General features: G+C 43.3%; 1 protein-coding gene and 1 long non-coding RNA gene across 7 annotated transcripts in view; both read right to left on the minus strand.

Moving 5' to 3' along the window:
• The window catches only part of gli2 (GLI family zinc finger 2), a 447,759-nt gene that overhangs the window by 34,779 nt on the left and 388,498 nt on the right, over positions 1 to 24,482 (minus strand). For all 6 annotated transcript variants that reach the window (XM_033024822.1, XM_033024823.1, XM_033024826.1 and 3 more), the window contains 2 exons: positions 20,867 to 21,016; positions 2,414 to 2,578 (listed from right to left, as the gene is read on the minus strand). In XM_033024822.1, the coding sequence (XP_032880713.1) occupies positions 2,414 to 2,578; positions 20,867 to 21,016 (315 nt within the window). The remainder of the gene's footprint in view (positions 1 to 2,413; positions 2,579 to 20,866; positions 21,017 to 24,482) is intronic.
• Positions 4,125 to 13,685, minus strand: LOC116975548. The gene is made up of 3 exons (XR_004412653.1): positions 13,675 to 13,685; positions 12,018 to 12,019; positions 4,125 to 4,428 (listed from the first exon to the last, which is right to left on the minus strand). It is a non-coding gene; the product is annotated as an uncharacterized LOC116975548 (long non-coding RNA).

Consider the following 24,482-nt stretch of genomic DNA (forward strand, 5'->3'; position numbering starts at 1 on the left):
CGCTAATGTATAGGATAGTGCTAGTGTATGGGATCGCTGGTGGGCGCGGAACTGGTGGTCCGAAGGGCCTGTTTCCGCTTTGTATATCTAAACTAAACTAAATCTCAAGTTCCTGAAATACAACAATAGACCAAATCAGAATCTCAACAAAATGTTTTCCAACTCACAACCTGAGGCTTCACACAATTGGAAACCACAGCTGGGTTTCTGATAGTTGTGCTTTTTAGTTATTAGGGGTATCACAGTCTTACCACTGCAGGCTCTACTTTATATGGCACAATCTAGTAAACATAAAATCTCGGTGTACAGAGATAAGGCAATCGTAAGGATGTGAATAAACATAAATTCCGGGGAAAGAAGTTTATCTTTCGTCACCAATGCTATATGTGTGTGAGTATTGGACATTTGCTGTATCCCCCTGTTCATATTTGATTCCGTTGACTTCAGCAGAACCAAATGCAGAGGTAAGAACAACCTGGAAATAATCTGGCATTATTTAATCAATGCTGAACAACGGTTAATTTCTTCTCTGAAAGTCACTGGAAAGTTAAGGGGACTAAACTGACCCAAGAAAGGCAAGAAATACAAGAAAGTAGAAAAAAAAATTAAGGAGATAAAGGCACGAGAAAGGAAACAAAAATATATGATCCCTTGATTACTGGAATAAAATTCAGCTTTTATTTCCCCATCTCTGGACTTGGTACAAGACTGAAAGAAATCTAAGATAAAAATGAAAACGCTGAAATTGCACTGCTCACAAGCAGAAAAAGGAAGGAATGTTTTGGGCTCACACTTTCACTTCGTAACCCGTCTTTCCTTTTTACAATTAATGTGTGAGCTTTCAGGTATATCCAACCATTTTCTCTGCTAATTGTAATCAGCTTGTGCCTATTGATCGTATTGTCCTGCTGAGTTACTCCAGCTTTTTGTGTCTATCTTCATCATACATACATTTGATTACTGGACGGGAAAAGGAAAAAAAAAATAGGACGGGGCAGCGGGAACCATAAGGGAATACATGAAAAATTGAAAATCATACAATAAAGATTTTTGGCCACATTTGCAAAACCTGATGGCAAAAGATAATGTCGTAGAGGAATCGAGGACCAGAGGACGTAGGTTTAAGGTGAAGGGGAAACGATTTTATAGGAATTTAAGGGGTAAATTTTTCACACAAAGGGTGGTGGGAGTATGGAACAAGCTGCCAGATGAGATAGTTGAGGCTGGGACTATCCCAATGTTAGACAGGCACAAGAATAGGACAGGCTAGGAGGTATATGGGCTAAATGTAGGCAAGTGGGACTATGTTGGCCGGTGTGGGCAAGTTGAGCCGTCGGGCCTGTTTGCCCACACTGTATCACTCTATGACTCTAAGATATTGTCCTAAATTAAATGTACCTTTTGCTGATGGTTCAGGCTAGACAATCTTTGTGGATCCGGTTGCCTTCTCCAATGCTGGATTCAGCGTAGATGTCCTGAACTAAGGGGTTGCTGCACTTTGAATGAATATCACAACCCCATTCATTCATTTGAATAGAGTCGGTCAGTTTTACATTGAAAAGCTAAGTGCAGGTGACCATATTGACTTTTCGTCCTTGTTTATATAATTAATTAATGTTTTTAATTAAGTTATAGCACGTAAAGATGTTTTGATAAATGTATTATTTTAATTGCTATGTTTCAACAATTTAAATTAAAAAAAAAAAAATCTCTCCACTCCAAAGCCTTGACGGCAGTGAGTTGACATTTGGCTCTCTGAGTTGCCAGGAGGTGAAAAGGGGGATGAAACTTAGGACCCTGAGACTCCGTTGTTGCACATGATCCATTCCATGTTGTGGCCAAATGGACTCAGGAACCTGATTGCAGGAATAGGACAAGCATGGATAGCAAGAGAAATGGAAAAAAATTGGCACGATTTAGAGTCATAGAGCATGGAAACAGGCCCTTCAGCCCAATTTGCCCATGACAACAAACATATCCCATCTACACCAGTCCCACTTACCTGCACTTGTCCCATATCCTTCCAAACCTGTCCTATCCATGTACCTGTCCAAATGTTTTTAACGTTGCGATAGTACCTGCCTCAACTACATCCTCTTCCATATACCCACCACTCTCAGTATAAAAAAGTTGCCCCTCAGCTTCCTATTAAATCTTTCCCCCCTCATCTTAACCAGTGTTCTCTGTTTTTTTTATTCCACTACTCTGAGTGAAACACTCCATGCATAACCCTCCCATGATCTTATACGCCTCCATAAGATCACCCCTCACCCTTCTACGCTCTGAGGAATAGTGTCCTAGCCAACTCCACCTCTCCCTATAGCTCAGGCCCTTGGCAACATCCGCGATTCTTCGAGCCTGAGGGATTTCCACAATGAGTCGGTGAGCTTGGACTATAATGGGTTTGCCATACCTCGTTGGAATGAGTCCGATTCTGATGTTTGGCTCGGTCTGATGCGTTGGAGAATGCTTTGTTGCAGCCTTCATGCTCACAGACGTACGGCTTCTCTCCAGTGTGCGACCGAAGATGAGTCTTCAAGTTCTCGAGTCGTGAGTAAGCTTTGTTGCAACCCTCAAACTGGAGAAAGAGAGGCAAAAATCATGATTAAGGAAGACAGACACAAAGTGCTAGAGTAAGTCAACGGGTCAGGCATCATCTCTGGAGGAAAAGGATGGGTGACGTTTTGGGTCGGAATCCTTCTTCGCATTGAAAGTAGGGAGGGGGAAAACTGGAGGTAGGAATGGGCCAGAACAGATTGGGGCTGGCAACAGATGACCAAGGAAGGGTGGAGCCCATAATGGCCCATTGTTGGCAGGGGAAGAGATGATAATGAAAGGGATACAAGGATGCGAGGAGTGGAACTGCTAGGATGACTAGGGTGGTGGAGGGGAGAGAGGGGGGGATGCAGGGGTTGCTTATAATTAGCGAAATATAATCCTGGTTAAGGGACTGGCTAGGGTTATACAATAAATATCTATTTGCTGAGTAGATAACTGACAAAGTTTGGTCACAGTGAACAGAACCTATTACATTATTGTGTAGGAAGGAACTGCAGATGCTGGTTTCAAACCATAGACACAAAAAGCTGGAGTAACTCGGCGGGTCAGACAGCATCTCTGGAGAACAGGAATAGGTGATGTTTCGGGTCGAGACCCTTCTTCACCGATTCTCAGTCGGAAGAATGGTCTCAACCCGAAAATTCACCTATTCCTTTTCTCCAGAGATGCTGAGTTACTCTAGCATTTTTGTGACTTTCACATCATTGGTGACTGATGGCATGAAAGATTTTTTAAAAATGTGTTCTTTGGCCAGCTGCTCACTGGACCAAGGCCACAAACTAACAGAAACGTTGTGATCTTCCCTCCCCTTTCACAGTGCAACAAAATGAGAACAAAACGACACCAATGTCCGACTGCATAACTGAATTCGTCACGGAGGCACAAGGGCAGAGTTGCTGCCTTATAGTGCCAGTGAACCGGGTTCAATCCTGACTACAGGTGTCAGTATGGAGTTTGTAAGTTCTCCCCGTGACCGCGTGGGCTTTCTCCGAGATCTTCGGTATCCTCCCACACTCCGTACAGGTTTGTAGGTTACTTGGCTTGGTATAACTAAGTTACAGAGAAAGGTTGAACCAGTTAGGTCTTTATTCTTTGGAGCGCAGAAGGTTAAGGGGCGTCTTGATACAGGTCTTTAAAATGATGAGAGTTGATGTAGATAACCTTTTCCCATTGAGAGTAGAGAAGATTCAAGCAAGAGGACATGACTTGAGAATTAAGGGACTGAAGTTTAGGCATAACATTAGGGGGAACTTCTTTACTCAGAGAGTGGTAGCTGTGTGGAATGAGCTTCCAGTGGAAGTGGTGGAGGCAGGTTCGATTTTATCATTTAAAAATAAATTGGATAGGTATATGGACGGGAAAGGAATGGAGGGTTATGGTCTGAGTGCAGGTAGATGGGACTAGGGGGAAAAAAAAAGAAAGAGTTCGGCACGGATGGCCTGTTTCCGTGCTGTAATTGTTATATGGTTATATGGTTATAAGTGTAATTTGTCCCTGGTGTTTGTAGGATAGTGTTAACGTGTGTGGGGGTCGCTGGTCGGCGCGGACTCGGCGGGCAGTAGGTTCTGTTTGCACTGTATCTCTAAACTAAACAAAAAAAATTCCCTGGCATTAATATATCAGCTCCTTCCCTGAGTATGACTGCTGTTAACCCATTATTGATTTGCAGACTTCACAAGTTATTACACATCTTTTTTTATTAAATGACGGTTAAGTGCAATGTATAAGTAAATTGCTGGAGCAAAAATAGAAATAAATGATCTGGAAATGGAATGTATTTTACCTGATGTAACTAGCGTTTGTGCGGATGACAAAAAAAAAGGTGGGTTTTTGTTCTCGACGCAGTTGGTTTGCTCGGCCAGAGGCTAACTAAATGACTTATGCGAGGCTGCAGGCATTAGCATCTGACACCAATTATTTGTGGGGAAGTAGGCCATGACCAAATCCATCATCAGCCAGCGGTGAGCTGACAGTGAGCATGAACGGCAGGGAGGGAGTACTCTGTGAATGGAAGGGTCTGTTCCTCGGCATGCTTGGAAAGTTCGACAGTTAATGAACCAAATGTCAAACGAAATAAATCCGTTCCCTCGCGTGGAGACCAGCGAATCCGCCCGCTTGCATTGAAATGAATATCGCTTGAAAGGTCTGACTTACTCCAAGCTTTCAGGAGTGTTAAAGAACAGCAGCTTGAGAGCGTTGGTTTCATAGAAACACAGAATTATTATGAAGCTGGAGGCCATTCAGCCTGTCCGTTGAATGCTAGCTTCCCGGAGAGAAACCAATCAGTCCCATTCCCTGTTTTTATTACCAAAGACTTGGGTATTTAAGATGAAGATAGACACAAAAAGGCTGGCGTAACTCAGCTGGTCAGACAGCATCTCTGGAGAGAAGGAATGGGTGACGTTTCGAGTTGAGACCTTTCTTCAGACTTGCAAATTTTCCTCGCAATTGTCTAACCAATTCTGTCTCAAAAACCCCAATTGACTCTTAAACTTTCTTAGACTTTCCATACTCTTAAACACAGAGAGTATTGCCTCCTCTGTACAGGAAGGAGGCACAGTGGTGCAGCGGTAGAGTTGCTGCCTTACTGCGCCAGAGACCCGGTTTCAATCCTAACAATGGATACCGTCTGTGTGGAGTTTGTACGTTCTCCTTTAGATCACACGGGTGCTCCGGGTTCCTTCCAAGCTATTTTTTCCTAGAATGCTACCTTCTATGTCCAGATAACTGAATAGTTTCCTTGTCCTTTGGGAACAGCTTCCTTCTATTTAGCCTTCCTGTGCAAGTCATGTCCGAAACAAAACGTCGCCTATCCATTTCCTGCACAGATGCTGCCTGTTTCTCAGACACTTTGTGTTTTGCTCATGACCCAATTCAATCTTCTTTCAACCTTCTTCCCTTCGCTGAAGGCAACCTTACCTTCTCCAGTCTAAATTCCCTCATCCATTAACTCAGCACCACAACGCTGCAATGAGGAGAATTCACTGTACAACGTGGCATTGACCTAGCATTCCTCATATTTTCATAACCAGTTGCACAGTTCAAGATAAACTCAGCTACGATGTTGTGTCATTAAACAGATGGTTGGCACTGGGCTGCTCAATAAAGAAAATAATAAACACCAGTGAGAAAAGTGTAAATCTTGGAATTCTGAAATAAATATTGGGCTGGTGATATCAGGTCACTTAGTCAACATCGGATGCAGGAAGGATAGGCTGATACTTTGAAAGGCAATCCTTTAAAGTGAGAGGAAAATTCTCTCGGCTTGCCTACCGACTGTTAATGACTTGCTATATATAAAACCGAGCTAATATTTAGCAAAGCAAATGTCTTGTTAGGTAAATGCAGGATAAACAAAGATTAGAAAATATTGTCAGATCAGCAAATCAAAAATTGGACACTGTCCATGTGAGTGGGCTATATTTAGACATTTAGTTCAGACTGAAAAGAGAGAAAAAAAAGTCACATTTTAAGTTGATGCAGCTGCCAACTTTAATGTTGATCCCGTTTAATTTTGTACATTCAAGAGGGAGAAAGAACAATCTTCTAATCCTTTCTCCTATGCTTAACCCTGTGAATTGCTAAGGACTTCAGCAGGCGTTTACCGGATACCAGGGGTGGGGATATGGAAGAGTTGTTCTTGGGAGGGAGCTTGTTGCATGGTGTGTGTACAAGATGGAATATGTTGAGTGGGACTGGCTCAATAGGCTTGATAGGCTATTCCTATTGCTTCTCGTATCCCTGTATTCAACGCATAACGTTGCCCCTTTGATACTTAGAAAACAAATTTTCAATGGAAGAAGAGTTGGGAAATAAGAGGAGGGGTTATAAACAGCTGGATCCCAACTTTTCAAAGCAACTATTATTTCATTCAGGAAGCATTTGCTTTCAGTTGACAATTAGATACGTGTCTCCAAACTGCTGTAAATAATGCACTTCAGAAGGACTGGGCTGTAGTGATCCTCTGTAATGCTCTTACTGAGAGGAAATATCTAATCTTACATCCGTGCCAACTTCTGACAGACTTCCAATGGGTTCTTGGCAAACCTCCCATACAATCCTTCCAAACAAATGTTCAAGCTTGAAGGGTTCCAGCATGTTACACAGGATGTCATTGTGAAATATTATTGTGAAACTATTGTAGACCAAATTACTATTAATAGACTTTAAGTTGCCTCTACCTCCACACCTCCAGATTCAGGGACAGTTTCGTCCCAGCTGTTATCAGGCAACTGAATCATCCTACCACAACCAGAGAGCAGTGCTGAACTACTAACTACCTCATTAGTGACCCTCGGACTCTCCTTGATCGGATTTTGCTGGCTTAATCTTGCACTAAATGATATTCCCTTATCATGTATCTATATGGGGTGGGAGATTGCAACCTTCACGTGGTCCGCACCTGTTTCAACGAATACAATCAACCTGGTGTGCACAATCAAATATGATCAAATAGAACAAGTTGTCTTACAACTTTAGGCTGTGCACGCCATACACAAGAAGAGATGTATCTGTACATTGGAATGGCTCAATTGTAATCATGTATTGTCTTTCTGCTGACTGGATAGCACGCAACAAAAGTTTTTAACTGTACCTTGGTACACGTGACACTAAACTAAACTGAACTAAGTTCACCATATTTGCAAAGTTGTGACCAGAATGGAATTAATTAGGCAAATTATTTTTTAAAAGGCTGCTATTAGTTTTCATAGGGGCGGAACAGTGGCGCAGGTAGAGTTGCTGCCTTACAGTGACAAAGAACCGGGTTTGATCCTGACTATGGGTAGTGTCTGTATGGAGTTTGTACGTTCTCCCTGTGACGGGTTTTCTCCTGGTGCTCCAATTTCCTCCCACACGCCATAGACGTGCAGGTGCATAGGTTAATTGGCTTCGGTAAAGATTGAAAACTGTACGGGATCGCTGGATGGCGAGGACTAGGTGGGCCGAAGGGCCTGTCCCCGCGATGTATCTCTAAACATCACCCATTTAAAATCCGAGATGCACAACTGTGGGGATTGAATTTGGGTCTTTCTGGATTCCAAAATAGGCTGAGTACTTTGACCAGAAGGCAGCAGCGTAATGATAATCCATGATATGATCCTGAGCCTTGTCCAGATACAGGCGCCAAGCAAAAGTCTGGACCAGCTGCTCCCAACTTGGACTGTGCAAATCCCCTCAGTTTGCGATGGTGAATTCAAAGATGACGGGGGGTCCATGAGGCTCTAATAATATTCAGATAATTTGAGTAGAAACTTCCCTAACAAAATAAACATTTGCATGACTCAGTTGTCCAGGAAATGCAGAAACACATTGGATTTTCCTTGGGCGCTCCTGTTTCCTTTCATGCTCCAAAGACGTACAGGTTTGTTGGCTGATTTGTCCCCCCCGTCGGTAGGATAGTGTTACTGTACAAGGATTGCTGCTTGGTGCGAACTCATTGAGTCGAATTGCCTGTTCTCTGAATTGCCTGAACACTGTATTTCTAAACTAAACTAAACGCAACTACTGGTATCGCCACAGCTTCTTGTAGTCCATGACCTCATTAGGTGTTTGAAGGGGGTGAGGGGGAATCATGGGGTTTCCATTCAGAAAGCTCAGGAACCCCCTTGCTGAGTGACTGCTCACTGAGGAAGTGGGAACAGGATGTTTTTATTGGGAAATGCTGTCAAAGAGTGGGGATTATGATGTGTGGGGAGAATTTAACACAAACCAATCTCCCTTTCATTGACTCCATTTGCACCTCGGCAAGGCCACCAGCGTAATCAAGGACGAGTCGCATCCCTGGCCACTCCCTCTTCTCCCCTCTCCCATCGGGCAAGAGGTAAAAAAATGTAAAAAGGCACACCTCCAGATTCAGAAACAGTTTCTTCCAATCTGTTATTAGACAACTGAACCATCCTACCAACAACTAGAGAGCAGTCCTGAACTACTATCTACCTCATTGGAGACCCTCGGACTATCTTTGTCTGGACTTTATCTTGCACTAAACACTATTCACGTTATTCCCTAACACTGTGGATGGCTCGGTTGTAATCATGTATTGTGTTTCCGCTGAAAGGTTAGCGCACAACAAAAGCTTTTTCACTGTATCTCGTGACAATAAAACAATAAACTATACTTCAGGATTGGGGAATTGATGGGTATGAATGGAGGGGAAAATTGGAAGGTGAACAGCTTGCAGGAGCTTTGGAGCAGTTATGAGGTGGTTTTCAAGGGAAATTGGACATCTTGTTCGGAAAAAGAGGGAGATCTACAATAATTATAGGCAGCATGAAGTAAATGACGTGCTTGAGGAGTATAAGGAATGTAAAAAGAATCTTAAGAAAGAAATTAGAAAAGCTAAAAGAAGACATGAGGTTGCTTTGGCAAGTAAGGTGAAAGTAAATCCAAAGGGTTTCTACAGCTATATTAATAGCAAAAGGATAACGAGGGATAAAATTGGTCCATTGGAGAGACGGAGTGGACAGCTATCTGCAGAGCCAAAAGAGATGGGGGAGATATTGAACAATTTATTTTCTTCGGTATTCACCAAGGAGAAGGATATTGAATTATGTGAGGTAAGGGAAACTAGTAGAGTAGCTATGGATACTATGAGTTTCAAAGTAAAAGAAGTACTGACACTTTTGAAAAATATAAAAGTGGATAAGTCTCCAGGTCCTGACAGGATATTCCCTAGGACATTGAGGGAAGTTAGTGTAGAAATAGCCGGGGCTATGACAGAAATATTTCAAATGTCATTAGAAATGGGAATAGTCCCCGAGGATTGGCGTACTGCGCATGTTGTTCCATTGTTTAAAAAGGGTTCTAAGAGTAAACCTAGCAATTATAGGCCTGTTAGTTTGACTACAGTGGTGGGCAAATTAATGGAAAAGATACTTAGAGATAATATATATAAGCATCTGGATAAACAGGGTCTGATTAGGAATAGTCAGCATGGTTTTGTGCCTGGAAGGTCATGTTTGACTAATCTTCTTGAATGTTTTGAAGAGGTTACTAGGGAAATTGACGAGGGTAAAGCAGTGGATGTTGTCTATATGGACTTTAGTAAGGCCTTTGACAAGGTTCCTCATGGAAGGTTGGTTAAGAAGGTTCAACTGTTGGGTATAAATGCAGGAGTAGCAAGATGGATTCAACAGTGGCTGAATGGGAGAAGCCAGAGGGTAATGGTGGATGGTTGTTTGTCGGGTTGGAGGCAGGTGACTAGTGGGGTGCCTCAGGGATCGGTGTTGGGTCCTTTGTTGTTTGTCATGTACATCAATGATCTGGATGAAGGTGTGGTAAATTGGATTAATAAGTATGCAGATGATACCAAGATAGGGGGTGTTGTGGATAATGAAGAGGATTTCCAAAGTCTACAGAGTGATTTAGGCCATTTGGAAGAATGGGCTGAAAGATGGCAGATGGAGTTTAATGCTGATAAATGTGAGGTGCTACACCTTGGCAGGACAAATCAAAATAGGACGTACATGGTAAATGGTAGGGAATTGAAGAATACAGTTGAACAGAGGGATCTGGGAATAACCGTGCATAGTTCCTTGAAGGTGGAATCTCATATAGATAGGGTGGTAAAGAAAGCTTTTGGTATGCTAGCCTTTATAAATCAGAGCATTGAGTATAGAAGCTGGGATGTAATGTTAAAATTGTACAAGGCATTGGTGAGACCAAATCTGGAGTATGGTGTACAATTTTGGTCGCCCAATTATAGGAAGGATGTCAACAAAATAGAGAGAGTACAGAGGAGATTTACTAGAATGTTGCCTGGGTTTCAACAACTAAGTTACAGAGAAAGGTTGAATAAGTTAGGTCTTTATTCTCTGGAGCGCAGAAGGTTAAGGGGGGACATGATAGAGGTCTTTAAAATGATGAGAGGGATAGACAGAGTTGATGTGGATCAGCTTTTCCCTTTGAGAAAAGGGAAGATTCAAACAAGAGGACATGACTTCAGAATTAAGGGACAGAAGTTTAGGGGTAACATGAGGGGGAACTTCTTTACTCAGAGAGTGGTAGCGGTGTGGAATGAGCTTCCAGTGGAAGTGGTGGAGGCAGGTTCGTTGGTATCATTTAAAAATAAATTGGATAGGCATATGGATGAGAAGGGAATGGAGGGTTATGGTATGAGTGCAGGCAGGTGGGACTAAGGGAAAAAAGTTGTTCGTCACGGACTTGTAGGGCCGAGATGGCCTGTTTCCGTGCTGTAATTGTTATATGGTTATATGGTTATATGGTGAGGCAGGTGATCGAGAGGAGTTTTCGGGTGACCTGTCAAGCGGTTCACAAGGAGCAACTGAACTTCATTCACAATATGAATAAATTCCATCTGCTTCGAGTGCCTGGAGTATAACAAAGACGGGCTCAATAGAATGTCATGTGTGATTTTTTTCTGCAGTAAACATTTATTTAACTGGTGCATTTATATTAAGTCACCACTTTGTCTCTCTTCCCCAGTGGCTTGTTGGGACAGATAGTGACATATCCATCAAATGTTTAATCATTAACCACAGGGTGGAGAAGATTGAATTCTGCCACTTGGTGGTCTGAAGGCAATGTGCGTCTAAGCCCTGGCTGGATGAGACAAGACTATTTCTTCCCTCAGCAACCCTCCCTTATGACTCATTTTACATCTACGGAGCCAAAACTGCTAAACTGAGTCTTAAACAATGTCTTTGAAGCAAAAGAGTTTAGCTATTTTGCCAAAGGAGTTATCTTTTCATGATTGCAATTCCTCTTGCAATATGATGATGATGCTTTATCTAAAAGCAATATGTCCAAACATTTATTTCAAATCTGTAGGTTCCAAGTTTGATAATATGCGTTTCTCATTCATTCAGCTGTACAGAAATCAAACGTACTGGCTAAACAACGGGGACGTGTTTTACTTAAAAATCCCAAAGCACAAACTTAAGAGCTAAAAGAGCAAGAAAACTGGGTTAACGGAACATAAGACATAGGAGCAGAATTAGGACATTCAGCCCTTCGAGTCTGCTCAGCCATTTCATCATAGCTGATCTATTTTTCCCTCTCAACCTCATTCTCCTGCCTTCTCCCAATAACCTTTGACGCCCTTCCTAATCAGGAACCTATCAATCTCTGATTTAAAAATACCCAATGTCGTGGCCTCCAAATTTGTCTGTGGCAATAAATTACACAGATTCACTACTCTCTGGCTAAAGAAATTCCTCATCATCTCCATTCTAAAGGTACATCCTTTTATTCTGAGGCTGTGCCCTCTGGTTCTAGACTCTCCCACTGCTGGAAACATCCTTTCCACGCCCGCTCTATCAAAGTCTTTCATTATCTGGTAAATTTCAATGAGATCCCCCTTGTAACCGTCTAAATTTCAGCGAGTACAGGCCCAGTGCCTTCAAAAATTCCTCAAATGTTAACTCTATTGTTGCTGGGATCATTCTCGTAAACCTCATCTGGATCCTGTCCAAAACCAGTGCATCTTTCCTTTGAACTGCTCTCATTTCAAATTTCATATTTCAAATGTGGCATCACCAGTTCCCATCAAGGATTAACATTATGTGTAGGAAGGAACTGCATATGCCAGTTTAAACCGAAGATAGACACAAAATGCTGGAGTAACTCAGCGAGACAGGCAGCATCTCTGGAGAGAAGGAATGGGTGACATTTCGGGTTGGGACCCTTCTCCAGACTGATGTTTCTGATGTCCTTCTTCATCTGAAGAAGGGTCTCGACCCGAAACGTCACCCATTCCTTCTCTCCAGAGATGCTGACTGTCACGCTGAGTTACTCCAGCATTTTGTGTCTATCTAAGGATTAACATTAAGCGCATTGTGCTGAGTGGGTGGACTGGATTAAAAATCAGATGTTCAGATTTCCCTAATGTATCTTTTCAAATCCTATCAATCTTTTAAACAAGTCTGCAAGGTAGTGAGGGTTTCTGCTGTTTAAATAAAAACACCCACTGTTCTAATTCATGAATCAAAATTTCATGAAATACTAATTAAAGCACCACAGCTTTTCATCATTTGAGCTACAGCGTCTTGTCAATTTATTCATCATGCTTTGTTTAAAAGTCCACATGTCAGAGCAATGAAACAGTTTTCGTGACCCGAGGGCGTATTTTCAACAAGCACTGTATATTCAAGAGACATTAGAGTGAGGCTAACATGTTTCCACCGCTGTGCTGGAAAATTAAACTTGCATCGCAGTTCATTTCCAAGATAAAGAGAATTCTCCCATATGTGGAAGCAACTCTTCCTACTATGGTAGCAATAGCATTGATAACTGACTTTAACAAGAGATTTTGGTTAAATGTGGTGGCTGATGAAGCCAAACTGAAGATGCCCACATAGAGGGCCAATAGACAATAGGTGCAGGAGTAGGCCATTCAGCCCTTCGAGCCAGCACCACCCTTCAATGTGATCATGGCTGATCATCCCCAATCAGTCCCCCGTTACTGCGTTCTCCCCATATCCCCTGACTCCGCTATCTTTAACAGCCCCATCTAGCTCTCTCTTGAAAGTATCCAGAGAACCGGCCTCCACCGCCCTCTGAGGCAGAGAATTCCACAGACTCACAACTCTCTGTGAGAAAAAGTGTTTCCTCGTCTCTGTTCCAAACGGCTTACCAACTTATTCTTAAACTGTGGCCCCTGGTTCTGGACCTCCCCCAACATCGGGAACATGTTTTCTGCCTCTAACATGTCCAAACCCTTAATAATCTTATATGTTTCAATAAGATCCATATAACATAGAACATGGAAACAGGCCCATTGCCCCACTGAGTCTGCGTGGCCAGAGTCAGAGAGGCATGTAACATGGAAACAGGCCCTTCAGCCCAAGTCATCCATGCCATCCAAGATGACCCATCTGAGCAAGGACCACTTACCCTGGCTTGCCCGTATCCCTCTAAACCTTTTCAATCCATGTACCAGTCGAACAGCCCTTTAAATGTTGTTATTGTACCTGCCTCAACTACATCCTCTGGCAGCTCATTCTATATACGCTCCACTCTGAGTGAAAAAGTTGCACCTCAGGTTACGGTTAATTGGTCCCCACTCACCTAATTAACTTGTTTCTACTAATCCTACACCAACACTATTTTAATCTCCCCACCACTCTCCTACACAATTTACAATGGCCAATTAACCTTGCAGCCTCCATGCCTTTGGGATATCTGAAGAAGCCAGAGCACTCGGGGGAAACTCATGTTGTCCCATGGATAATGTGCACACTCCACACAGACAGCACCAGACGTAAGGATTGAACTTGGCTCTTTCAGTTGTGAAGCAGCAGCTCTATTAGCTGCACCACTCTGCCACACTTGGGTGTGGAAAACAAACATATTAACTTAAACGAGTGAAGCCATTCATATTACAATATTTAATTATCTCGCACTTTTAATGTGGTAGAAACAAAGCATTGCCGGTAAAAAGTTAATCCTGAGTCAAAAATAGAAGCATTCCAACAAGATATCACAAGCCTGGTATCATCGACAGGCGCTATCAAGCACAAGTATGGGACAAACATAGGCAGGTAGGACTAGTCTGAGGAAAGACATTCTTGCCGTAGAGGGAGTACAGACTGATTCCTGGGATGTCAGGACTTTCATATGAAGAAAGACTGGATAGACTCGGCTTGTACTCGCTAGAATTTAGAAGATTGAGGGGGGATCTTATAGAAACTTACAAAATTCTTAAGGGGTTGGACAGGCTAGATGCAGGAAGATTGTTCCCGATGTTGGGGAAGTCCAGAACAAGGGGTCACAGTTTAAGGATAAGGGGGAAATCTTTTCGGACCGAGATGAGAAAAACATTTTTCACACAGAGAGTGGTGAATCTCTGGAATTCTCTGCCACAGAAGGTAGTTGAGGCCAGTTCATTGGCTATATTTAAGAGGGAGTTAGATGTGGCCCTTGTGGCTAAAGGGATCAGGGGGTATGGAGAGAAGGCAGGTACGGGATACTGAGTTGGATGATCAGCCATGATCATATTGAATGGCTCGAAGGGCCGAATGGCCTACTCCTGCACCTATTTTCTATGTTTCTAGTGTAGATGGGACATGTTGGCCAGTGTTGGCAAGTGGGGCCGAAGAGTCTGTTTCCACACTCTATGACTCTCCATGATCCTTAGTATGGTCAAAGAGTAGGTTTTAAGGAGCATTGCAATTGAAGGAGAAAAGTTTGAATGTGAAAACCTGAGACTATTCCAAAGCTTAGTTGGGTTATTCCAGAGCTTACTGCTAAAGGGTGCAGCGTTAAGTTGAGAGGGGCAAATTGATGCACGGGGCAAGTATTTTTACACAGAGGGCGGTGGGTACTGAAACACACTGCCAGGGATGTGGATGGAGGCATATGATAGCGGCATTTAGGAGGTTTTTAGATAGGCACATGGATATGTGGAGAATGAAGGATTTGGATCATGTGCAGGCAGATTATATTAGTTTATCTTGGCATCGTTTGGCTCAGTCATTGTGGGCCAAAGGGCCTGTTACTGTGCTGATGATTTCCATGTACTATGTTCATAAGGTTCAGGTGCCAATGGTTAGAGCATGGATGTGAAGGATGTACAAGAAGACTGAGTCCTAGAAGTACAGAAATCTCTTGCTGGAAGAAGTTACAAAGAAAGAGAGGTTTAAAGGCATGGGGAAACTTGAACCCCCAGAGAATAAAATATTAAAATGCGAAATTTAAATTTAGTTTAGTTTAATTAAGAGATACAGCGTGGAAACAGGCCCTTCAGCCAACCGGGTCCACACTGACCAGCGATCCCCATACATTAGCACAACCCTATGCACTGGGGATAATTTTACCAAAGCTAATCAACCTACAAACCTGTGTGTCTTTGGAACATGTGAGGAAACCGGAGCACCCAGAGGAAACCCACGGGGTCACGGGGAGAACGTACAAACTCCGCACAGACAGCGATCCCGCAGTCAAGATCGAACCCGGGTCTCTGGCGCTGTGAGGCAGCATCTCTACCGCTGCAAACTGAACCATGAACCTGTAGAGGTCGGCCAATGCAGAGGTAATAGGCAAACGGACCAGAACAAGTTAGGATTCAGGCAGCGGAACTTCCTGGATAAATGGAAGTTTAAGGTGGGCAGAAGGATGAGAGAGGCACAACTGACATTCATATAAGTCCTTTTATAATCTGATGACTTCCTGAATATGACACTTCCAATATACTTCACCAAATTCACTGGCCGATTACGTGAAACAGCAGACCACAGCAGCACTGCACAAGAGGCAGAATCATGGGAATCACAGCAATAGCAAGGCCATTTAACGCATCTGCTCCTATCAATAACTTCAATAGGCACTATCTAGACATTGACCCATTCCCTGCTACCTATATTAAAATCTTATGTTTTTCCAGTTCCTTATAAGCTCCAGTATTTAACTCAAGTGCCTGTAAGGTGTTCCATAGTCTAATATTCCATTTAGTAATACACTTACTAAGATCAAAAAGGGCGGTCAAAAAGGCCTTTGGCACATCGGCCAAAAGTTCTAACTGCTTCATCAGTCAGAGTATTGAGTATAGAAGTTAGGAGATCATGTTGCAGTTATATAAGACGTTGGTGAGGCCACACTTAGAGTATTGTGTTCAGTTCAGGGCACCATGTCATGGGAAAGATATTGTCAAGCTGGAAAGTGTGCAGAGACGATTTATGTTGCCAGGAGCTTGAGCTACAGGGATAGGTTAAGCATGCGAGGACTCTATTCCTTGGAGTGCGGGAGGATATGGGGTGATCTTAGAGAGGTGCACAAAATCATGAGAGGAAAAAATCGGGTGGACGTACAAAATGTGTAGGACAGAACTGTAGATGCTGGTTTACATCGAAGGTAGACACAAAATGCTGCAGTAACTCAGCGGGACAGGCAGCATCTCTGGAGAAAAGGAATGGGTGAGGTTTCGGGTCGAGACCCTTCTTCAGACATACAGAGTCTCTTGCCCAGAGATGGGGAATCGAGAACCAGAGGACAGAGGTTTAAGGTGAGGGGGGGAGATTTAATAGGAACCTGAGGGGTAAATTTTTCACACAAAGGATGGTAGATGTATGGAACGAGCTGCTCGAGGAGGTAGTTGGGACAGGTACTATTACAACATAGAAACATAGAAAATAGGTGCAGGAGTAGGCCATTCGGCCCTTCGAGCCTGCACCGCCATTCAATATGATCATGGCTGATCATCCAACTCAGTACCCTGTACCTGTACATTTAAGAAACATTGAGACAGGCATGTCGATAGGATAGGTTTAGAGGGATATGGGCCAAATGCAGGCAGCTGGGACTAGTGTAGATGGGACAGGTTGGTTGGTGTGGGGATGTTGAGCCGAAGGGCCTGTTTCCATGCTGAATTGCTCTATGATTCTGTTTATTGTTTCTGTTTATGTTAAAGTTCCGTGGATTCAAAATTAATGGAAATTCTGAATAAAAAATAAATGCAACGGAAAAGGGAAAAGCTGCTCTAATATTTACACCATTTATCACGTTTCACCACAAGATGTACTCAAAATGTTAACGCTCCTTGTTTTCCCCCAGAAGACTGGCGGGTATTTCGGTCTGTTTCTATTTATTGTTTCTTGTTAATCAAAGAAATGCTCAATGCTAGCAAAACAGATTTGCTGCACCTGTTCCTGCTGCTGGTGTCAACAGCAACGTGGTATTGGGGGAATTAAAGGAAGCTGGTTCATCCTGAAGGAATATCACTGACTGTGGGTGGAACTTAGTCTCACGGTTATGTGGTTGAACATGACCTTCAAAGATGTGACAGAAACGCGGCCCCACAGTTTCACGAAGGCTGGGAGCTGTTTCAGGTCCTTGTTAAAGCTAACAGCTGGAATCCTTGCTTTAAACCAAATTGCACTCTCATCTCCTACATGAAGGGCTGTGACAGCAAAGAGTTGGAAGCAACTTATGGGCCACCTTGTGTAACTGTCAACTCTCTTAGGCTGTAAGAGTAGAGGGGGATCTCATTGAAATTCACCAGATAATGAAAGGCCTGGATAGAGTGAATGTTTACACCAGTAGGAGCTTCTAGGACCAGAGGGCACAGCTTCGGAATAAAAGGATGTACCTTTAGAAAGGAGATGAGGAGGAATTTCTTTAGCCAGTGGGTAGTGAGTCTGTGGAATTCATTGACACAGATGGCTGTGGAGTCCAAGTCTTTGGATATTCTTGATTAGTACGGGTGTCGAGGGTTATGGGGAGATGGCAGGAGGATGGGGTTGAGAATAAAAGATAGGTCATCCATGATTGAATGGCAGAGTAGACATGATAGGCCTAATTCTGCTCCTATAACTTATGAGCTTAAAGCGGAGATTGATAGGTTCTTGATTGGCAAGGGTGTCAAAAGGTTACAGGGAGTAGGCAGGAGAATGAAAGATAAATCAGCCATGATTGAATGGCGGAATAGGCTCGACGGGCTGAATTGCCGAATTCTACTCCTGTGTCCTATGAATTTATGAGGTAATAAAATGGCTTCTATCCTGTCCTTGTTTCCTGAACCAGTATCCACGAACTATCCACGAGACAAGAGGGTGACAACAGATAGAAAAGTGGATGAAATTCCCCTCTGCTCTATTTACAAAGGAATTAATACACATTCCCACCAAAGCAGGGGCGAACAAACACTCTGCAAAGATGTTGAGTGACCCCACTGAAAATAAAATGGTCTACGAGGTTTAATCATTTTGCTATTTATGAATATTGGACGATCAAAAAGATAGATTTTGTTACTAATTGAGCATTTGAATTGCCCACAGTTTAGCAAAGTGTAGCAAGGATTCTTAGAAAGTTCAAAGGCAAGGTGAGAGATTGGTCCTCTGCAATGAATTCCTGTGCTTATTATTGCTTTACTCTGCCCTGAGGTATTGACGGATGTTCTTGAAATGCTGCTATCATGTTACCCGGGCGACTTGGCTGAGTTTGATTAAGGCACCCTCTTTTATTTTCGTTTCTATTTTTCCACATTTTTCCTTCAAGGAAAAGGGGAACCTTGTATTCACACCACGCTAGCACGCACTCCTTCTGCACTGCCACATCTGAAATACGATCCAAGTCTTAAGTACTGCAGATTGATCATTGCAAACAACCCATCCTGAAAGCTCTGGCTAATTAACTGATTGAAAAAAAAAGCATTCAGTAAAGAAAACAGTTTCCTTGTGATTAGGGTCACATTACTTGCTCCACTGGTGACAGCAATGCAGGTCCTCTCAGGCTAGAGTCGCCATTCTCTCCGACTACCACTGTGTTGTGGTAAAGAGCTCATTGTTTAACAGGCTTCTTCGACTCTCTACCTGAATTAAACTCTCTACCACAAAGCCTCCTGGTGAATCTAATCAAGCTGATCTTTTTTTATATATCACTGGCCAGAGCAAGATGGTGCCAGTGTACATTATGGGGACACGACAGCTTGAAGATAAGCACTGGTTTCCTATTTCAAGACTTAGAAGGAGGCCATTTGGCCCTTCGAGTTTGTGGCAATCCTCGCAGAGCAATTTTTCCTCACAGAATTAGATAGAGCTCTTAAAGGTCAGGTGGCATCTGTGGAGGGAAATAAACGGACGACGTTTTGGGTATGTTTTGATTTTCATTAAATATATCAGAAATTAATTGAAACATCACAGTGATGAATTAAATAAAAAGTTACCCCAATTTGCCTATATGCTCATGGTTGATGACACCATACATCCCTGGTATAACCCTGGGAAGCCAAAGGCATCCACTCACCAGCATAGCATGCCACTGCTGGACTATGTACAGAGACTAGTGGCAAAACGGGGACAGCTCTGCACCTGACCTCCCGAGTCACACTGAATCCACAAGAAAACTAAAACTTCTGTTTTCACAGTTCCGCAGCGGTACAGCTGCTGCCTTGCAGCGCCAGAGACCCGGGTTCAATCCTGACTACTGGTGGCTTCCTGCCATGGTCATGCAGCACAAGAAAACTCATGCTTTCAAAAGGGAGCTAGATGCATACTTGGTGAAAACGTTGCAGGGAAAAGCAGGGGAATAGGAATGCTCTAGAGAAATTCAGAATAAAATTGATGGGTTAATTGGTCTACATTCATGCTGTGAGCATTCCATGATTCGATGGCCTATGGTGTTCATATATTTTGTGGAGTTTGTACGTTCTCCCTGTAACCACGTGGGTTTTCTTCGGGTGCTCCAGTTTCCTCGCATGTTCCAAAGACGTGCAGGTTTGTAGATTCTGCATGTTGCCCCTAGTGTGTAGGATGCAAAGCTGGGATAACAGAGCTGGTGTACATACAGGTGATCAATGGTCAGCGGAGGCTCGGTGCCAACGGACCTATTTCTGCCCTGTATCTCTAAACAGCAGTCCTGAGCTACTATCCACTTCATTGGAGACCCTCGTACTATATTTGATTGGATTTTACTGGACTTTATCTTGCACTAAACGTTATTTACATTATTCCCTTTATCATGTTTCTGTGCACAGTGGATGGCTCGATTGTAATCATGTATTGTCTTTCCGCTAACTGGTTGGCACGCAACAAAAGTCAGAGGGTGGTGAATATGGAATTCTATGCCACAGAAGGCTGTCGAGGCCAATGTCAGTGGATATTTTCAAGGCAGAGATAAATAGATTCTTGATTAGTACAGCCGACAGAGGTTATGGGGAGAAGTTCAAGTTCAAGTTCAAGTGAGTTTATTGTCATGTGTCCCTGTATAGGACAATGAAAATCTTGCTTTGCTTCAGCACACAGAACATAGTAGGCATTTACTACAAAACGGATAAGTGTGTCCATATACCATGATATAAATATATACACACATGAATAAATAAACTGATAAAGTGCAAATAATAGAAAATGGTTATTAATAATCAGAGTTTTGTCTGAGCCAGGTTTAATAGCCTGATGGCTGTGGGGAAGTAGCTATTCCTGAACCTGGTTGTTGCAGTCTTCAGGCTCCTGTACTTTCTACCTGAAGGTAGCAGGGAGATGAGTGTGTGGCCAGGATGGTGTGGGTCTTTGATGATACTGCCAGCCTTTTTGAGGCAGCGAGAATCAGGAGAATGGGGTTAGGAGGTAGAGATAGATCAGCCATGATTGAATGGCGGAGTAGACTTTATGGGCTTAATGGCCTAATTCTGCTCCTATTCCTTATGACTTTAAAAGCTTTTCACTGTACCGCAGTACGTGTGACAATAAACTAAACTCAAAAAATGATTTTGTTGGTATGATTCACCCCATTATATTTGCCCATCAGACCGCCATGAATTCCTGCAACAACTTTGACTTGTTGAGAACTCTCTGTCACTGAGGTTATTGAGCGACCCCCCTCAGGTCCCACACCAATTCTGGCGATGACTTACAGTGCACCTGTGCGGTTTCTCCCCTGTGTGACGCCTCATGTGCACCACCAGCATGTACTGTGCTTTGAACGGCTTCTGTTCACGAGAGCAGTCCCGCCATCGGCAAACAAACTCCTTCTTCTCCCCGTGGATGTGTTCGTTGTTAATATGCTGCAAATAAAGCAAGAAACATGCAGAGGCTTCAGGAAAAAAAGAATAATATCTTCGGCGCAAATTGCAGGCAAAAGTTTGTGATACCTGCAGACAAAGGTTAGGAATAACGCCAATTTGTTTGCAAGTGTATTTGTGCATTGTTGAACGATATGATCTTTAGTCATTAAAATGCTCATCTTAATTGATTTGCGGCAATGTAGTCGATACAATGGTTTAATATCATCCAATAAACCAATATAATGGCTACGTATTCAGCCATTAAAGAGAATTAAAATTTACCTCAACAACCGCAAAGACATACAGGTATACATATAATAATATAATAATGTTTTATTATTAATGTTTAATGTTTTATGTGTCATTCCTAACTGTCACTGTATGTCATGTTGTCATTTGCGGGCGGAGCACCAAGGCAAATTCCTTGTATGTGAATACTTGGCCAATAAACGTATTCATTCATTCATTCATTCATTCGTCTGTGGGCTAATTGGCTTGGTATACTTGTAAATTGTCCCCAGTGTGTGTAGAATCATGTAAGTGTGTGGGGATCACTGGTCAGCACGGGCTTGGTGGGCTGAAGGGTCTGTTTCCGTGCTGCATCTCGAAACTAAACTGGTTAAGGCTTTAAGTTTGCCCATCTGGACTATAGTAGGTAATGGATCAGGATCAGATTTGGCAGTAGTTTCCTGCCATGGCCAAGCAGCACAAGAAAGCTCATGCTTGTGAAAGGGAGCTATCTACACACTTAAGAGAGAAAAAGATGCAAGGAAAAGCAGGACAATAGGTTTGCTTCAGAGAAGCTCTGATGGGCTAAACAATCTCCATTCATGCTGCAAGAATTCTATGATTCTATGGCCAATAGGGTTCATATATATTTTATGATGAGATTTTCAGCAACCTATAATAAATTCACCCGTATACATCCCAAACAATAATTGTCGCAGCACCAATCCCATCAGCGCAGCATTGTTTTTTAATTTTTTTAGTGTAGTTTAGAGATAGAGCTTTGGCCCACCGAGTCCGCGCCGACCAGCGATCCCTGCACGCTAACACTATCCTACACACACTAGGGACAATTTACAATTTCTACCAATTAGTCTACAAACCGGTACGTCTTTGGGGTGTGGGAGGAAACCGGGAAACTCGGAGAAAACCCATGCAGTCCCAGGGAGAATGTACAAACCCTTACAGGCGGCATCCTTAGTCAGGATCGAACCTGGGTCTCTGGCGCTGTAAGGCGGCAACTCTTTTAAATCAGGGAAGTAAACATCCACCAACCCCCTGCTATAGTCAAGCCAATTTCGAATCCAAGAGGAAGGATTTTAATGCTGGCAATCAGCTACTTTTAGAGACGTATTTATATGGCTCGACTGCATATGTATCTCTCAAAGACAAGGAAATCTGAAACAGGTTTTCATTCATGTTTAAAGAATTAAGCCCAGCACTATTTGATTTTATTTTTTCATGGAATGTTTTCCTGGAATGTGGCTGCTACTGGCACGTCTCATACTAATTTCCTTTCCTAAATTGTCCCTGAAGTCAGTGAGCTGCTAAAACATTTGAGACAATGTTTCAGATGGCAGCACAGTGGAGCAGCAGTAGAGTTTCTCTTCCATTACAGCACCAAAGACCCGGGATCGATCCTGACTATGGGTGCTGTCTGTATGGAGTTTGTACGTTCTCCCTGTGACCACGTGGGTTTCATCCGGGTGCTCCGGTTTCCAAAGGCGTGCAAGTTTGTAGGTTAATTGGCTTCTGTAATTTTTTTCACACAGAGAGTTGGGAGTCTGTGGAATTCTCTGCCTCAGAGGGAGGTGGAGGCCGGTTCTCTGGATACTTTCAAGAGAGAGCTAGATAGGGCTCTTTAAAGATAGCGGAGTCAGGGGATATCGGGAGAAGGCAGGAACAGGGTACTGATTGGGGATGATCAGCCACGATCACATTGAATGGCGGTGATGGCTCGAAGGACCGAATGGCCTACTCCTGCACCTATTGTCTATTGTCCTTCGTGTGTAGGATAGAACTAGTGTATGGGTGATCGTGGTCGGCATAGACTCGGTGGGCCAAAAGGCCTGTTTCTATGCTGTATCTCTAAACTAAACAGAGAGCAGGAAACAGCTGATCAAATTGACACCACATCAGGTAAGTTGGCAGATTTCATTTCTAGGTGGACTTGAGTAAACTAGATGGGCTCTTACCACAGTTCAGAAGTTTCATTGTCACACTGCAGATGCTGGAAAACTGAAACGGAAACAGAAGATGCTGTAAACACTCAGAAAGGTCTTTGTTCTGAAACGTTGGCTCTGTTTGTCTTTCCACAGGGGTTGCCTGACCTGTTGAGTGTTTCAAGCGTTTTCTATTTTGGTTTTCAATGCAAATCAGCCAACGCCAATCCAAGACATCCCTGTGTTAGCTTCACCAATGTTGACATAAAACTCATCAGCAAGGACACGCAGGGAGTTGTGAATCGGTGGAATTCTCTGCCACAGAAGGCCGTGGAGGCCAATTCACGGGATGTTTTCAAGAGAGAGTTAGATTTAGCTCTTAGGGCTGAAGGAATCAAGGGATATGGGGAAAAAACAAGAACGGGGTACTGATTTTAGATGATCAGCCATGATCATATTGAATGGCGGTGCTGGCTCAATGGGCCGAATGGCCTACTCCTGCACCTATTTTTTCTATGTTTCTATGACACAAAGTGTTGGAGTAACTCAGCAGGTCAGGCAGCATCTCAGGAGAACATTAATAGGTGACGTTTCGGGTTGAGCCCCTTCTTCAGACTCGGAGAACATGGGCAGGTGATGAAGTCTGATGAAGGGTCTCGACCCAAAACGTCACCTATTCCTTCTATCCAGAGATGCTGCCTGCCCCGCTGAGTTACTCCAGCATATTTGTATCCATCGACAGGTGACATTTCTGTCCGAGACCTTTCCTCAGATTCTGAGAACATGGGTAGGTGACATTTCAGGTCGAGACTGTTCAAAAGACTCAAAAGGAGTCTGGGGAAGGGTCTCGACCCGAAACATCACTTATCCATGTTCTCCAGAGGTGCTGCCTGACCTGCAGAGTTATTCTAACACTTTGCTTCCTTCTGTGGATTAACCAGCATCTGCAGCTCTCTGTTTCTGCTCATCGGGCAAGGAGGGGAGGGAGGAAACCTCGCATCAGTGGGCTTGCCGCACTGAAGGAGTGTGGTCCTGGCAAGCGCATGGAAGTCTCTGCAGGCGAATGCCTCACATCTCAGCAGACTGACACACAAGTCGGTAATGTGAAACACATGCTGCTTTGCTTCGCTTCACTGCATCTGCGGTATTCGAGCAGACGCTGGTCTTTAGAAAACAACGGGGCCGAATGAAGGCATGTCGTCTATTAGCTGAACTCCACAATAAAATGCACCTGCTGTCAACAGCTTAAGCCTTTGGCAGGAAAGAAGAAGGGGCTTGTGATGAATACGGGCCCTGGG

This window comes from Amblyraja radiata, chromosome 7 (assembly GCF_010909765.2).
Source record: "Amblyraja radiata isolate CabotCenter1 chromosome 7, sAmbRad1.1.pri, whole genome shotgun sequence".
In the NCBI taxonomy this organism is placed as follows: Eukaryota; Metazoa; Chordata; class Chondrichthyes; order Rajiformes; family Rajidae; genus Amblyraja; species Amblyraja radiata.